Source organism: Giraffa tippelskirchi, chromosome 7, assembly GCF_054371585.1.
Source record: "Giraffa tippelskirchi isolate mGirTip1 chromosome 7, T2T-mGirTip1v1.2.pri, whole genome shotgun sequence".
Taxonomy (NCBI): Eukaryota; Metazoa; Chordata; class Mammalia; order Artiodactyla; family Giraffidae; genus Giraffa; species Giraffa tippelskirchi.
In genome coordinates, this window is record NC_137281.1 from 1,045,027 (window position 1) to 1,061,394 (window position 16,368).

General features: G+C 42.7%; 1 protein-coding gene and 1 non-coding gene across 2 annotated transcripts; both read right to left on the bottom strand.

Moving 5' to 3' along the window:
- Positions 1–935: 935 nt before the first annotated feature.
- On the bottom strand, positions 936–10,479 carry LOC145514460 (zinc finger and SCAN domain-containing protein 4-like). Its single transcript, XM_081512299.1, has 4 exons — positions 10,396–10,479; positions 5,173–5,636; positions 4,126–4,282; positions 936–4,033 (listed from the first exon to the last, which is right to left on the bottom strand). Exons 2-4 carry the CDS (start codon positions 5,566–5,568, stop codon positions 3,324–3,326), a joined length of 1,263 nt encoding a protein of 420 aa, XP_081368425.1. The 5' UTR covers positions 5,569–5,636; positions 10,396–10,479; the 3' UTR covers positions 936–3,323.
- Positions 10,480–10,700: 221 nt separating this feature from the next.
- On the bottom strand, positions 10,701–10,807 carry LOC145515944 (U6 spliceosomal RNA). The gene has a single exon (XR_014061144.1). It is a non-coding gene; the product is annotated as a U6 spliceosomal RNA (small nuclear RNA).
- Between the last annotated feature and the right edge of the window lie 5,561 nt (positions 10,808–16,368).

Genomic DNA, 16,368 nt, shown 5'->3' on the forward strand with positions numbered 1-16,368 from the left:
ATGACGAGGGTCGCTCAACAAGGTGACTGCCATCCCAGGTGTGGGTTGAGCGGGATCCCTAAGGGGAGGAGGAGATGTACAGGATCCAAGCACATTTGTTATTCACCATCGTTGACCTTCAGACATATCGCTGTGAAGTTGGTGTTGGGGGTGACATTTTGCGCTCGAGCCTTCCTGCTCTTGTCACCTTGGGCCAAACACCACATTCTTGAAGCTATGATGGAGTGTACAGACCCAACAACAGACAATGACCGCCACCTGTGTGATGCCGGAAGTCCTGCCCCAAGCCTATGGTCCAGACACTCTGCGTTACCCAGAGTTCCCACCGCTCTATAGGCTTTGGCAAGGGGTGCGCTGCGTCAGTCACAGGGAACAAGTGTAAACCTGCCCCACTAGGGACGATGGGCATGAGCCTGAGAAACTCCAGGAGCTAGTGAAGGACAGGGAAACCTGGCGAGCTGCAGTCCGTGGAGTTGCAGAGTCAGACACCACTGAGTGACAACAACAGGGACAATGGGAAGTGATGCTGCCAACTTCCGGGAGCAGAGGAAGAACTTAACTCCTTTTAAAAGAGGCCAAAGGCTGATTTCTGGAAATCTTGTCTGTAGATCACCAGAACATTGAGAAAGAAATCACTTCAGCCTCCATCAAGCGCAGCTACTTCTGTTTGGGACTAAAAATAACTGCTTGCCTGCACAGGTAGGGCAATTCTCACAGAGCAGGAAGAGCACAGCCCTTAGCAGGTAGCCCTTGTTGGGCTTCATTACTTTGCACCCTGTTACTAGGCAACAGGTCTTGCTCAGCCATTGGCCAGTGCCTCAGTGCGCCAGGCCCACAAGCAACCAACTGTCAATGAGCAACCTGGTAGTTGTCCTGCTCAGCTATTGGTCAGCACCACAGTGGACCCTGCCCACAGGTAACTGTCAATGAGGGACCACTGGGGAAGTGATTCAGTCAAAGGCCCATGATGTGGTGGTCATTAAGGAGAGTGAGGTAAGAAGCAGATTCAGACCTTCTCCTGGAGGTCCTCCAGCTCGCCCACCTTGGGCCAGTGGGTGAGCTGGAGAGCCCAGGGAACAGACTGAGGTCTACATCCTAAGAGCTCCAGAGCCCTTACTAAGGCCCTCCACTAGCCATGGCCCAGTCCTTGAGGCAGTGGTGAACCTCTCCCCCAGCCCTTTCTCTGTGACCTAAGAGCAGTGGCCGTCTGTGTGAGTTGCAGTCGGTGAGACCTGTTCTTCCACTTTGGGCAGTCTGAGGAGACGGGGCCAGTTGGGTTGGACGTCTGGCTCCCTCAGGGATGACAGCTGGGCAAGATATGGGAACCTGGCCCTGAAGGAGCTGCCAACTGAGATCTGCCTCCTCTTAGCTAGGACTGGGACCTTGGAGGGTGAAAGTTGTGCCTTGGGTCTTTGCCCTTTCTTGTCAGGACAGATAATAACATGCATCTGGTAGAAAGTTACAGGAACATCATTACCTGACCATGACCGGACCTCAAGAACAAAGGATCTGACACTGAGAAGTCTGCAACAGCCAACCAAGCCCATCCCTCACCTCTTGCTTTTGAAGGGACTTGCTGAAAGCTTTTAGTAACTTTGGGATTCTTAGGGCATGAGCCACCCATCTCTGTATGAATCTGTAATAAACCTTTCTCTGTTTCAGACTCTAATGTTTAGTATTGATGGGCCTCACTCTGTGTCAGGCACACAGACTTGTGATTTCAGTAACAATTTATGGCACCCCAGATAGGACTTCTGTGCTGCGGCAGATTGGTCTTGGCCAGGGGCAGCCCCTTCCCAAGTTTCCAGAAACTGCTCCAGGGAGTTTTCATTTTGCTCCAGGGAACTGGAAGAGATTCTCCCTGACAGGCGCCAGCCACTTAAGGGATGAGGCTGTTTGGAGCAGAGAAACGTCCAGAGCTATGGACCACATTTCTTGTCACCTGGGGTAAGTCACTCAAGATTGCACAGGCTGGGAATTCTGTCCACTCCAAAAAACCCAACTGCCACTTAAAAAAATTTTTTTGTGAAGAAGTCCAGTTTATTTTTTCTATTGTTGTTTCTGGTTTTGGTGTCTTATCTAAAATACCATGACCTAATCCAAGGTCATGAATATTTGTTTTCTCTTAAGAGCTTTAGAGTTAAGCTTGTACATTTAGCTCTTTGATCCATTTCAAGTTAATATTTGTATCTGGTGTTAGGTTGGGGGTCCAATTTCATTCTTTTGCATTTGGATTTTTTACTGATTTTTTACTAATTTGACTGTGCTGAATCTTCATTGCTCTGTGGACTTTTCCCGTAGTTGCGGTGAGTGGGGGCCACTCTCTAGCTGTGGTGCACGGATTTCTAATTGTGATGGCCTCTCCCTCTGTGGAGCATACCCTCTAGAGCATTCAGGCTTCAATAGTTTCAGCATGCCAGTCCAGCAGCTGCAGTTCCAGGGCTCTATAGCACAGGCTGAATAGTTGTGGCACAGGGACCTTGTTGCCCTGGAGCATGTAGGATCTTCCTGTATCAGGAATCCAACCTGTGTCTCCTGCATTGGCAGGCTCATTTTCCACCACTGAGCCACCAGAGAAGTCCCCAACTGCCACTTTTGAAGAGTCTGGATCAAAAGCAGAGGGTCAGGAACAAAAGTAGGGTGCTGAGCCCCACCTTGGGGAGCAAGCAAACAAGGGAACCTATTGTTTGGTTTTGCTCCCCTCTGCTGCAGCAGGGACCTCAATAAAGCCTTTCCCGAATTTCTTTTCTGGCCTCTGATCAATTTCTGTTGATTAAGAAAGGAGGCCAAGAACCCTGGTTGGTAACAAAGCCATTTTTATTGAGCTTCAGGGGAAGGTCAAGGCCTGGGAGGACAATAAGATCTGAAGTCCTCAGCAGGACTCAGATCTCCCCAGATTTACAGTTGCTGAAAAGCTGAAGCCCACAAGATAAAGGGTGTGGACAGAGAACAGGGTAGCAGGCAGCGAAAGCCTCAGTGGACCACTATGAGCTGGTGGTCGTGTGTTCTGGCATGGGAACTCATTGTCTTCTCACATGGGGCTAAATTTTAAAAATCACACCAATCTTAAAGATACATTCATGTAGTAAACAGATATTTACTAGTTGTTTGAAATGTGTCAGCTATTTCAAAACACCTGGGATAAGTTAGTGAAAAAAACTGAGAAACTACTTGTCTTCCTTAAACTTACATTTGGGTGATGTGAGACAATGGGAATAACATGAGGAAATTATAAAGTATATTCTAAATGGAGAAATACTATGGAAATATTCACATACATATTTATATCCATTACATTGGGGCCGTAGCCAAGGAAGCTTAATTTAGTGTGGAGCACTTCTGAGGGTAGTTTTCTGGTGAAACCTAAGATGGCGGTGGTAGGTGGAGGACTGGCAGAAACGTCTCTGGCAGACGGAACACCTGTAGGGCTTCTCTCCCGTGTGGGTTCTCTCATGAGCCCGAAGGTTGGTTTTGTGGGTGAAGGCCATTTCACATGTGCTGCACGTGAAGGGCTTCTCTCCTGTATGAATCCTCTGATGCACGTGGAGGTCTGATGCCTGGAAGAAGCCTTTGCCACACTCGGCACAAATACATGTCCTCTCATTATTGTGTCTTTTCTGGTGAAGTTTGAACCGAGAGGAATACTTGAAGGTCTTGGGACAGCTCTCACATCTGTATACATCTGGGGCTCTATGGGATCTTTCCTGGTGTTCCCCACGTGCAGAAGTCCCCTCAGAGCTCTGGCGGGTAGAAACAGGCTCAGGGGTGAGCTGGTCTGGTTCCACCTCCATGAGGACATCTTGAGAGGAGGGTCCTTTCAGGGATCCGTCCTGGGGCCTGGAGGGGCCTGGGCCTGCTCCTCTTCTGGAGATTCGTGGATTCTCCAGAGAAACACCTCTTTCTTCCAGCCTCCGACGGTTCTCTTCTTGGACAATAATCAGGGAAGGTATTTGGTTGCTTGGACTAGTAATACTGTCATTTACTTGATGAGTTTTCACAAAAATGTTGCCATCATTTTCTTTATCTTCATTTCCTGTAGGAGGCGAAAAAGTGACTCAGTGAAGTTGCACCCAAGAAAGAGCCCACACAGGCCACCCCTCTGGGACCTGGGCTCTGCCCACTCACTTTGTCCTGTTTTCAGGGATGTATCTTGCACAGTCTGGGACGGAGTCCCCATGTTCACCCCTCCTGTCGACAACTGATTGGTTAGATGAAAGATAACTTCTTTTAAGGGCATATTTTCTGAAAAGAGGGCTTCCTGCCCTTGCATGTGGACATGGACCTAAAAAACAAAAGGCATGATTATTCACATATGGATCTACTATGTGATAAAACCGGTTTTGGAAAACCCACCTCAATCAGGCTTCCCCAATATCTTTGTATTGTGGGCTGCCACATCTCTTTGTCCTGCCCTTATTTCTGCTTGTATCAAATTTCATGGTAATTTCTTTTTTAGTGTGTCTTCCATAATGAAAAAAGATGAATACTGAGAGTCCCTTGGACTTCAAGGAGATCAAACTAGTCAATCCTAAAGGAAATCAACTCTGAATACTCACTAGAAGGATTAAAGCTGAAGCTGAAACTCCAGTACTTTGGCCACTTGATTCAAAGAGCTAACTCATTAGGAAAGACCTTGATGCTGGAGAAAATTGAGGGCAAAAGGAAAAGGGGACGACAGAGGATGAGACGGTTTGATGGCATCACTGACGCAATGGACAAGGATTTGAGCAAACTCCAGGAGATAGTGGAGGGAGGGAAGCCTGGTGTGCCGCAGTCTGTGGGGTTGCAAAGAGTCGAACACGACTGAGTGACTGGAACAATAACAAGGCTTTCTGAGGGAAGAACCGGCTCATGTCAATGCATTTCTCATCCTGAGGTTTCTGCCCAACTGACAATTTCTCAGTGGGGTCCTCTTATCACTTCACCAATGAAAATCAATTACACTAATTAATATGTTGGTTCCTATATGCTTCACTGAATAAACACATAAAATGTTGATTCTTGCTTACTTGGGATAGTAAATATTTGTCTGGGTAAGGAAGAAGGATCAGACTAATAACTTGATCTACAATACCCCTTCTTTCTCTCCTTCCAGGCATCGACAACTGAATGTATTATTTATTCCTTACTCCTTTCTGCCCTTCATCCCAGAGATCAGAACGCTCTACTTACCAAGTCAGGTAGCTTCATGCAGTCATCATGCAGGTCTTCTGTGAATTTCTCCAGGTCTCCACCACTTGCTTTCCACTTCTCTTTCAAAGTAGGCTTTTCACTGCAGTGTTTATTGATCATAAATTGTTCCAGGGCCAGTTGAAAAATAATTTCATCCTTGCTGTGTTTTTCTGGCTGCAGCCATAAATGAAATGACTTATAGAGTCTTTGCAGTTCCTGCCTTGCATGTGAGTTATTGCCATTTTGCAATAAGCCAGGCTGAGTGTTCTGCAACTTAGAGATATCCTCTGCTGTTTGCAGAGTGGGTCCTCGACTGGGGGTAAAGTCTGTATTTGCTGACTTTGGGTTATCCTTGGATGGTTCACGCTGAAATGATGCTCTGAAACCTAAATCCATTCTTGGCAATGTTTCTTATAGATTCAACTGCCAGGATTTAGTTCTTGACGTCCTTTGTTTCTGGAGATCTGCTTTAAAACAACATCAGGGCATTTATAAATAATATTTTAGAAGTTTTCTTATTTCTTATTTTCTTATCTCACTATTTAAGTAACAATCAAATGTTGCATAAATGCTACATATGTTGATAGTGTTGGACGCTTAAAGATCATACGATAGAAACAGGAGATTTGTATCTAATTATATATATTACCAGTATAATTAAAAAAGAAAAAGAAAGCATATGTTTCAGGCTCAGATAACTTCATAGGTAAATTTTGAGAAACAAGAAAGTAATAATCTAATAATACACAAATTCTCATAGAGCATATGGAAAGAGGAGACATTCCTATTTTAATTAATGAACCTTCCTGATCATGAAACTTTACAAGTGCATTAAAGTAAGGACGACTACTGTCCAATAATTCACATGATTATAGATGTAAAAATCCTTAACTAAATATCTGCAAATGAAACCAAGTCATGTGTAAAGAAAGTATATTTTGTGTAGATGAATTCTATGTTCTGCATGCATTTTGGGTTAAATTTCAAAAAGCCACATAATTTACCACATTAATAGAACTGAAAGAACATACTACCACATAAGCAGATACATTGAATATGTTTAATAAATGTCCTAAGAAAGATACTTGCTAAGCTAGGAATAGAAGGAAACTTTCACTGTGATAAAATGATTACAAAGTAACTACAACAAAAATTACTTTTAAAACTACAACAAAAATTACTTTTAAAAGTACAACAAAAATTGTTCTTAAAAGTTTTATTCTTGGGATTGAGAGATGGAAGCCCATTGTCAACTCTATACAACATATGACTGGTACCCAGGCAGTTAAATAAGATCAGAAAATGTATCAAGGACTTCCCTGATGGTCCAGTGGTTAGGACTCTGTGCTTTCACTGCAGGGGACATGGACTCCATCCCTGGTCAGAGAGCTAAGATTGCATGTGCCGCACGGCATGGCCAAAAACAATTTAAAAATGTAAAGAAAATGTATCAACTATTATTTACAGATGGCCTGATTTTGTTTGGGAAAAAACTCTAACTATCTACAAATATTAGACTAGCTGAATTTAGCAAGGAGCCTTTTACAAGGTCAATATTCCAAAAGCAATTTTTATAAGAGAAACATAAAGTTAAAGTAATAACTTTTATTATAATTTCCAACATTAAATACCTATGAACAAATCTAATGTAAGATATTCAAGACCTCTATATAAATAACTACAAGATAATAAATGTATGAAGAGAAAAGCCATGTTTATGAATTGATTGAAAGACTCATTATTGGAAATGGAAGTTCTCTCTGGATGGATTGTACAGTTAATGCATTTTCAAGGAAAATCCAGAAGATGTGTGTGTGTGAGAGAGAGAGAAAATTGACAAAGCAATTCTAAATGACATGTAGCAAAAGGCCAAAAAATAGGGTATTTCTGAAGAATAAATTTGGAGGGAGACTTCCCTGATGGTCCAGTGGCCAAGACTCTGAGCTCCCAATGTAGGGGGCCTGAGTTCAATCCCTGGTCAGGGAACTTAGATCCCACATGCTGCAAATAAGACCCGGGACAGCCAAACAAATAATAAACAAATAAAAATAAATATTAAAAAATAAGCTTGGAGGATTTACACAATCAGATAGTAAAATACTATTGAAATTATAATAATTAAGATGGTGTCATAGTGCCATAAAAATAGAAAATAGAGCAACATAACAGATAGTGTCCCAATACAGAGTGACATATATTCAGTCACTTGATTTATGGAACACATAAGACTGGCTCAATATAATTAAAGTGTTAGTTGCTCAGTTCTATCTGACTCTTTGCAACCCCATGGACTGTAACCAGTCAGGCTCCTCTGTCCATGGAATTCTCCAGGCAAGAATACTAGAGTGGGTAGCCATTTCCTTCTCCAGGGGATCTTCCCGGAGGATTGAAACTGGTCTCCTGCATTGTATGCAGATTCTTTACCATCTGAGCCACCAGGGAAGCCACCAGTAAAAAAAGGCAATGATCTGTATAAAGTATGTTCTTTTAATTACTGTAAGAAAGTAAAATATTAGAAAAAAATAGAGAAAAGTGAACCAAATAGAAGCAATAGGCTGGAATCCATACACTTCTCTGTGCTGAAAACTGCATCAGGCACAGGCATCTGTCTGGCTACCCCAGCTACATCCCTGTGACACAGTTCAATGATACATCACTTAAGGAAATTTCCCTCATCGCATTTCCTGTTTTGTTTTTTCCTCCAAAGTTACTCTTGCTTGTGAACAACATTGGTCTCTGCGTCACTGTGTTTATCAAATTTACAACTTTATTATGGTTTATCTGTGTTTCTAATCCCTGCCCTTTCCCACTGCTGTGTGGAAGCAAGTACAGATGGTATTATAGTTAATAACACAGAATTACATATTTGAGAGTTGGTAAGAAAGTAAATATTTTTCATTTTTTGAGAGTAAATCTTAAATGTTCTCATCATAAGAAAGAATTTTTCACAACTGTAAGTGGTGATAATATTAACGACTTATTTTAGTGATTTTAATTAGCCATGAAAATAAGCTTTTTATTTAAAAAGTCATGAAATTAAAAGACGCTTTCTCCTTGGAAGAAAAGCTATGACCAACCTAGACAGCATATTAAAGAGCAGAGACATTACTTTGCCAACAAAGGTCTGTCTAAGTCAAAACTATGGTTTTTCCAGTAGCCATATATGGATTTGAGAGTTGTACCATAAAGAAAGCTGAGCACCAGAGAATTGATGCTTTTGAACTGTGGTGTTGGAGAAGACTCTTGAGAGTCCCTTGGACTGCAAGGACATCCAAGCAGTCCATCCTAAAGGACATCAGTCCTGGGTGTTCATTGGAAGGAATGATGTTAAAGCTGAAATTCCAATACTTTGGCCACCTGATGTGAACTGACATATTGGAAAAGACCCTGATGCTGGGAAAGATTGAAGACAGGAGGAGAAGGGGACGACAGAGGATGAGATGGTTGGATGGCATCACTGACTTGATGGACATGAGTTTGAGCAAGCTCCTGGAGTTGGTGATGGACAGGGAAGCCTGGCGTCCTATAGTCTATGGGGTCTCAGAGTAGGACACAGCTGAGCGACTGAAATGAACTGATTTTAGTGATTATTTCAAAATATTATAAATATCAAATCATTATATTGTACATCTGAAAGTTTGTTTGATGTTTTGGTTGGTTTTTTTTTTTTTCCACTGCTGGGCCCTCGGAAGTGAAAGCGTGGAGTCCTAACCACTGAACTGCCAAGGAATTCCCCATTTGAAACTAATATAATGTCATATATCAATTGTACCTCACTAAAAAATGATTAAGTCCATCTTGTATATAATTTGCCTGTTTTTGTGTCTTCAATTTTCTATATGGTTAGTAATTCAAGGATTCATATATATACATATTTTTTTTTCAATTTTATACCATAAAACAAAAGGACTTGGTGGGAGTATGATAGGGGCACAGAAAACAAATTGGTTTCTGTTGCATGCCTGCATGCTAAGTCATTTCGTGTCCAACTTTTTTCGACCCCATAAGTTGTAGCCCAATAGGGTCCTTTGTCCGTGGGATTTTCCAGGTGAGAATACTGGAATGGGTTGCCATTTCCTCCTCCAGGGCATCTTCCCCACCCAGGGATCAAATTTCTTACATCTCCTGCATTGGCAGGCAGATTCTTTGCCACTAATGCCACCTAGGAAGCCCTGGTTTCTGTTAGTTGATGATATTTCACATTTGGTGTCAACCTCATCAAACAGTCTGATCAGATCAACTGCCTTGATCTCATCAATAAAAAAGCAAATATAAATCCAGAAGGACCCCACAGGGTAAAATTTAATACATTCTTTCCTTTTCTTAATGCATTTATTACAAACTGGCAGATGGCCCTACATAATGCTAATCCTCTAAGGACACCCTGTTTTACTATTCTTTTCCCTCAGGGAAAAATATCAAGTCCTTCTTGGCAGCACAGGGCCTAGCTGGGGCATGCATTCCCCTGACCCACATCTTAGGTGCTCTGGGTGGTTCTCCATATCCAAGTACACTGGCCTTTTATTATTTTTCTGTAGATCCCATTGTCTCTCCATCTGGGCCTCCCCACAAATTCTTTCAGGACAACCTCAGGCACACATGGACCATCTGGTCACACTTGCAGACATGTATTTAATCCCACAGGGATGTTGTGGGGCATTGGAATCTGGGACTTCTCTGATGATCCAGTTAAGAATCTGCCTTGCAGTGAAGGGGACACAGGACAAATGCCTGCGCCAGGAAGTAAGATCCTGCATGCCCCAAGGTGTGCCAGAGGGGGAAAGGGAAGAAAAAGAAAGAAAGAAGTGTCTTCAATCAGGCCAGGTCTATAAACAGAGTTCATAACATCAAACCCTCTGGGGCCAGAGCAGTTGTCAAAATAAACTTCCCCTAAGCTTGGAAAAGTGGGCTTCCCATGTGGCTCAGCGGTAAAGAATCCGCCTGCCAATGCAGGAACTGCAGGAGACGTAGGTTCCATTTCTGGGTGGGAAAGATCCCCTGGAGGAGGAAACGGCACCCCACTCCAGTATTCTTGCCTGGAGAATCCCATAGACAGGGGAGCCTGGCTACAGTACATGGGGTCACAAAGAGTTGGACATGACTGAGTGCCTGTACCTGAAAGCTTGGAAAAGCTGGTACCTATGAATTTTCCCCACATACTAATGCACTGAGCTTTGGCTCAAGTACAAAGTTTGAAGTTCTCCCTTTGTCCAGGAAACTCACCTCCTCCAGAAGACTGAACCTCAAGCTGGGCTGACAGCTGAGGACTCTTCGCCGTGTGACTTGCTCTCTGAACTGGGTTCATCTGGTCTGCCCTCCCAAAGCCCCTCCCTTTTATAGGGCCTGGGACAGTAACGCATTTAAAGATGTGATTGGATAAAACGTGCCTGTTGATGCAATCTGGAATTTTTATCCAGCTCCAGCTTTCTATAGTTAAACAAACTAATATTTCTGCAGTGAAGTGTAACAACATGCACACTCATTGGAGGTATAAAGCTTAGTCTCATGTTCCGATCAAGTTTTCTTTTTTTAATATAGAACATTTCATAAACGTGCCTGTTGTCCTTGCTCAGGCGCCAAGCTAACCATCTCTGTATCATTCCAATTTTAGTACATGTGTTGCCTCAGTGAGTACTGATCAGGTTTTGTTCTGAGTGTAATAGAAACTTTTTTAAAACGCATTTATTTATTTCTGGCTGTGCTGGGTCTTTATTGCGATGCCCTGGCTTCTCATTGTGGTGGCTTCTCTTGTTGTGCTCCACAGACCTCAGTAGTTGCAGCACGTGGTCTTAGTTGCTCCTCGGCACGTGGGATCTTCCCAGACCAGGGAGCAAACTGGCGTCTCCAGCATTGGCAGGCGGATTCTTATCCACTCTACAGCCAGGGAAGTCCCTTTGGTACCACTTGCTAATTTTCCAGGACTTGTGGATTGCAAGTGAGCCAGGTAACAAGGTTAATATTCTTTCCTCCTGTGCTTGTCTGGAGTTTGTGAGTCAGAGGGTGCCCCAGGACTCCACAGGAGAGGTTCCTGGTCCAGCAAAGAAGTTGCAGGGGCTGAAACTAAGATCATTTCAGTGGGAATAGAAAGAACATTGATTATTTTACACTGACAAAGGACATCATTTGAGAGACTGAACATGAGGGCTGAGTGTGAAGTTGGAGTTTTAATGTTCTAAGGCTCCTGGTTTAAAAATTGGCTGTTGGCAGAGTCGTGTACTGAGTAGGAAGAAAGGCAACAGAGGCTCCCCCAGGTCCCACATGCCTCAACCAAGAGTTCTCATGCTGCAACTAAAGATCCCGTGCACCTCAATGAAGACTGAAGATCTCGTGTGACACGACCAAGACCTGGTCAGCCAAATAAATAGCTTTTAAAAAAGAAAGAAAAGAAAGGCAACGGGAGGAGATTCTTTGGAACTTCCCACCTCCATTTCCCGACTCACATGGAGTGAGTGACCAGCTCACATAAGATGAGGGAGAGTAAGAGTATGGAAAACAAAACAAAAGGGTTGTATTTGATAAGAAAGGGGCCGGTGCAGCAGCCTGGTCATTGTCTGTTCTCTTCTTTCAATTGGATCCAGGATCAAACCACTTTTCACCCTTCCACTGCCAGGACCCTCAGTCCTGTCAACTAAAATTCAATTAACAATCAAGAAGAAAATGGAAACTTTTATTCAAGTCAAACTGAAGGTTATAACCCAGAAGACAGGCTTTCAGAATCTCTGAGAACTGTTGCACCTGTTAGAAGTCAAAGGCACAGTCGTATACATTTTTGAGACTAACGACCATACATCAGTGACATACTGACATTTTACACAAACTTCACTAAAGCTACAGCATCCAGGTCAGCGCATGTACAAGGCAAGCAACAAGTCCCTAAGACTCCTACAGTGTTGGGAAACAATGCTGATCCTTTAAGACAGGAGTCCCCAGTCTCCAGGATCTAATGCTTGGTGAACTGAGGTGGAGCTGATGTAATAATAATAGAAATAAAGTGCACAATAAATATAATGTACTTGAATCATTCTGCAACTATCCCCTGAACCCTATTCCATGGAAAAATAGTTTTCTACAAGTCTTGTCCCTGGGGGGCTTGCCTGGTATCCCAGTGGCTAAGACTCTGTGCTTCCAATGCAGGAGGCCCAGGTTCAATCCCTGGCTGGAGAATTAAGATCCCACGTGCTGTGCAATGTGGCCAAAAAAAAAAAACTTGTCCCTGGTGCCAGAAAGGTTGTGGACTAATGTTTAAGAAATAACTGTGGGGACTTCCCTGGTGGTCCAGTGACTCGGGCTTTATGCTCCAAATGCAGGGGGCCTAGGTTCAATCCCTGGTCAGAGAACTAGATCCCACATACCACAACTAAAACTCAGCACAGCCAAACAAATAAAAAAATATATATATATTTAAAAAGAAGTTACATTGTGCAACCTCCTTGGCCGTCAGGTGGTTAAGACACTACGCTTCCACTGCAAAGAGCATGAGTTTGATCTCTGGTCAGGGATCTAAGATCCCATAGGCCGCGTGGCCAAACAAAAAAAAGTTATGTCGCTAGTGTCAGAAGAAAGAAAAAGAACCAAAAAACAAAAAGCATTTCTTTTTATAGTTCACCAGGAATTCCCTCCTGTGCGGGAATCTGGTTAACATATAACACAGATTCACACAAAATGGGGAGAGGCGAGGCCCAAACAAACACACAGAGAATTTTATGCTTAAGTTGCCTTGTCTTAGCTTCAAATATAAATTTTATGTCATCAGTCTATCCTCTGTCTCATGGCTTGCTGAAGTCAGCTCCCGACTGGCCTCTCGTCTTTTCGCCACGCTTCAGTCTATTCTTAAAGTGGCCACTAGAGGAAGCCTGGTCTACAGTCCTCTTGTCCTGGTGCGGCTCCACCCTGACTTAGCAGAACCTCCCAGATTGGGAGGAGAAGGACCTGCCACCCCCATCCCAACTCACCCCTCCTTCCCATCTGCCTGAACACACTTTCTTCTTCTTCTTCTGTTTTTCTTTAAAGGGTAAGTAATCTCAGATATCTGCTGGATCATCGAAAAAGCAGGAGAGTTCCAGAAAAACATCTATTTCTGCTTTATTGACTATGCCAAAGCCTTTGACTGTGTGGATCACAATAAACTGTGGAAAATTCTGAAAGAGATGGGAATACCAGACCATCTGACCTGTCTCTTGAGAAACCTGTATGCAGGTCAGGAAGCAACAGTTAGAACTGGACATGGAACAACAGACTGGTTCCAAATAGGAAAAGGAGTACATCAAGGCTGTATATTGTCACCCTGCTTATTTAACTTATATGCAGAGTACATCATGAGAAACGCTGGGCTGGAAGAAGCACAAGCTGGAATCAAGATTGCCGGGAGAAATATCAATAACCTCAGATATGCAGATGACACCACCCTTATGGCAGAAAGTGAAGAAGAACTAAAGAGCCTCTTGATGAAAGTGAAAGAGGAGAGTGGAAAAGTTGGCTTAAACCTCAACGTTCAGAAAACTAAGATCATGGCATCTGGTCCCATCACTTTATGGGAAATAGATGGGGAAACAGTGTCAGACTTTATTTTTTTGGGCTCCAAAATCACTGCTGATAATGATTGCAGCCATGAAATTAAAAGATGCTTACTCCTTGGAAGGAAAGTTATGACCAACCTAGACAGCATATTTAAAAGCAGTGACATTACTTTGCCAACAAAAGTCCATCTAGTCAAGGCTATGGTTTTTCCGGTGGTCATGTATGGATGTGAGAGTTGGATGGTGAAGAAAGCTGAGCACCGAAGAATTGATGCTTTTGAACTGTGGTGTTGGAGAAGACTCTTGAGAGTCCCTTGGACTGCAAGGAGATCCAATCAATCCATCCTAAAGGAGATCAATCCTGGGTGTTCATTGGAAGGACTGATGTTGAAGCTGAAACTCCGATACTTTGGCCACCTCATGCGAAGAGTTGACTCATTGGAAAAGACCCTAATGCTTGGTAGGATTGGGGGCAGGAGGAGAAGGGGACGACAGAGGATGAGATGGTTGGATGGCATCACCGACTTGATGGACATGGGTTTGTGTAGACTCCGGGAGTTGGTGATGGACAGAGAGACCTGGCGTACTGCAGTTCATGGGGTCACAAAGAGTCGGACACGACTGAGCGACTGAACTGAACTGAACTGAACTGAATCTCAGATAATCATTGAGAAAGAGAATCAGCGCCATCGCTGACACCCACTGTGGGTAGGCTTGGTAACTTCTAGTAATTTTAGATGGGGAAACAATGGAAACAGTGACAGACTTCATTTTCTTGGTCTCCAAAATCACTGCAGATGGTGACTGCAGCCATGAAATTAAAAGACACTTGCTCCTTGGAAGAAAAACTATAACCAACCTAGACAGCATATTAAAAAGCAGAGACATCTCTTTGATGGCAAAGGTCCATCTAGTCAAAGCTATGGTTTTTCAAGTAGTCATGTGTGGATGTGAGAGTTGGACCATAAAGAAAGCTGAACGCTGAAGAATGGATGCTTTTGAACTGTGGTGTTGAAGAAGACTCTTGAGAGTCCCTTAGACTGCAAGGAGATTCAACCAGTCCATCCTAAAGGAAATCAGCCCTGAATGTTCATTGGAAGGACTGATGCTGAAGCTGAAACTCCAATTCTTTGGCCACCTGATGCAAAGAGCTGACTTATTTGAAAAGACCCTGATGCTGGGAAAGATTGAAGGCGGAAGAAGAGGACAGAGGATGAGATGGTTGGATGGCATCACTGACTCAATGGACATGAGTTTGAGCAAGCTCCAGGAGTTGGTGATGGACAGGGAAGCCTGATGTGCTGCAGTCTATGGGGTCACAAAGAGTCGGACACGACTGAGAAACTGAACTGAACTGATTGATTTATTTATTTTTGACTGTGCTGGGACTTCTGTTGCTGCCCGGTGCTTTCTCTAGTTGCAGTGAGGGGGTCGGGGTGGGGCTTCTCATTCCGTTGGCTTCTCTCATTTCCTGCTCACCGCAACAAAGAATAGCCCCAACTGGCCACAACTAGAGAAACCCTGTGCAGTAACAAAGACCCAGTGGAACCAAAAATATACATATGTTTTTAAACTGTCATTGTCTTCCAGAGATAGTCACTGAAGTATTTAGGGATGCAGTGATACAACTTCTGGGATTAGCTTTAACAGGAGAGGGTTTGCAAGGGTGACAGGGTAGGATTATACATAAAATAAGTTTCTCTGTGAATTAGTTTCTCTGTCGATGGTTGTGCTGGATTCACACAGTTACTCCATCCTTTTCAATTTTGCAGATGTTTGGTAGATTCCATAACATTTAAAATATTTCAGTAATTACCATGTGTTGACAGTTTGTTTTCTCCTACAGTTTTATTCTTTTGTTCTCTAAAGCACCATCTATGACTTAAAGAAGTTTCCAAACTGTAAAATCTGCTTAAAACATTGAATCATTCCCATTTGTTTTCATTGTTAATAGGTCCGTGCCATGATCCGTGTTTTAAAAGCTCGCACTTTTATATATGAAATCTACTAGGCTTTAATTTTTGTGTTTATGTACAAGCACATAAATATATGTATTTATTTTAATGACACGAAGTAGAGTTTTAGTTCTCTTTTTCCAATAGCGTTCATGTTTTAAAAATTCATTTTCACTCAACCATTAAATTCCTATTATTTTGCACATTATACATCTAACTAATTTCCTGCTTATGTCTCAGTCTCTTCAGTTCTCTGTCTCTCTTACCTTCACTACACACACAAATACTTTGTGTTATTTACTCTTGAATACATATTCAATATTACTGACTTTAATATATGATTCTTTACTAAATATATTACATTTGAAATTTAAAAAAATCTAATAGAACTGTATCTCCCACTAAATACGATTTTATTTATTTGACTTCTTGTTTTTTTGTCTCTCATGCGGCTTGTGGGGACCTTAAGCTGGGGGTTCACCCAGCAGCTGAACCCGGACCACTGCAGTGAAAGCGCTGGCTCCTAACCTCTGGACTGCCAGGAAGTTCCTATTTCTCTTCTTTTTATCAAGTGTTTAGAAATGTTAGCCTTTACATTGTAAAAATCATACCATTCTAGCTGATTGAATTTTTATTATATTTAAGTTTCCCACAAAGGACTATGTTTTGTCTTTATGTTTATTTAGATCTGCTTTTAAGTTCTTCAGTTTTTTTTTAATGTTTTC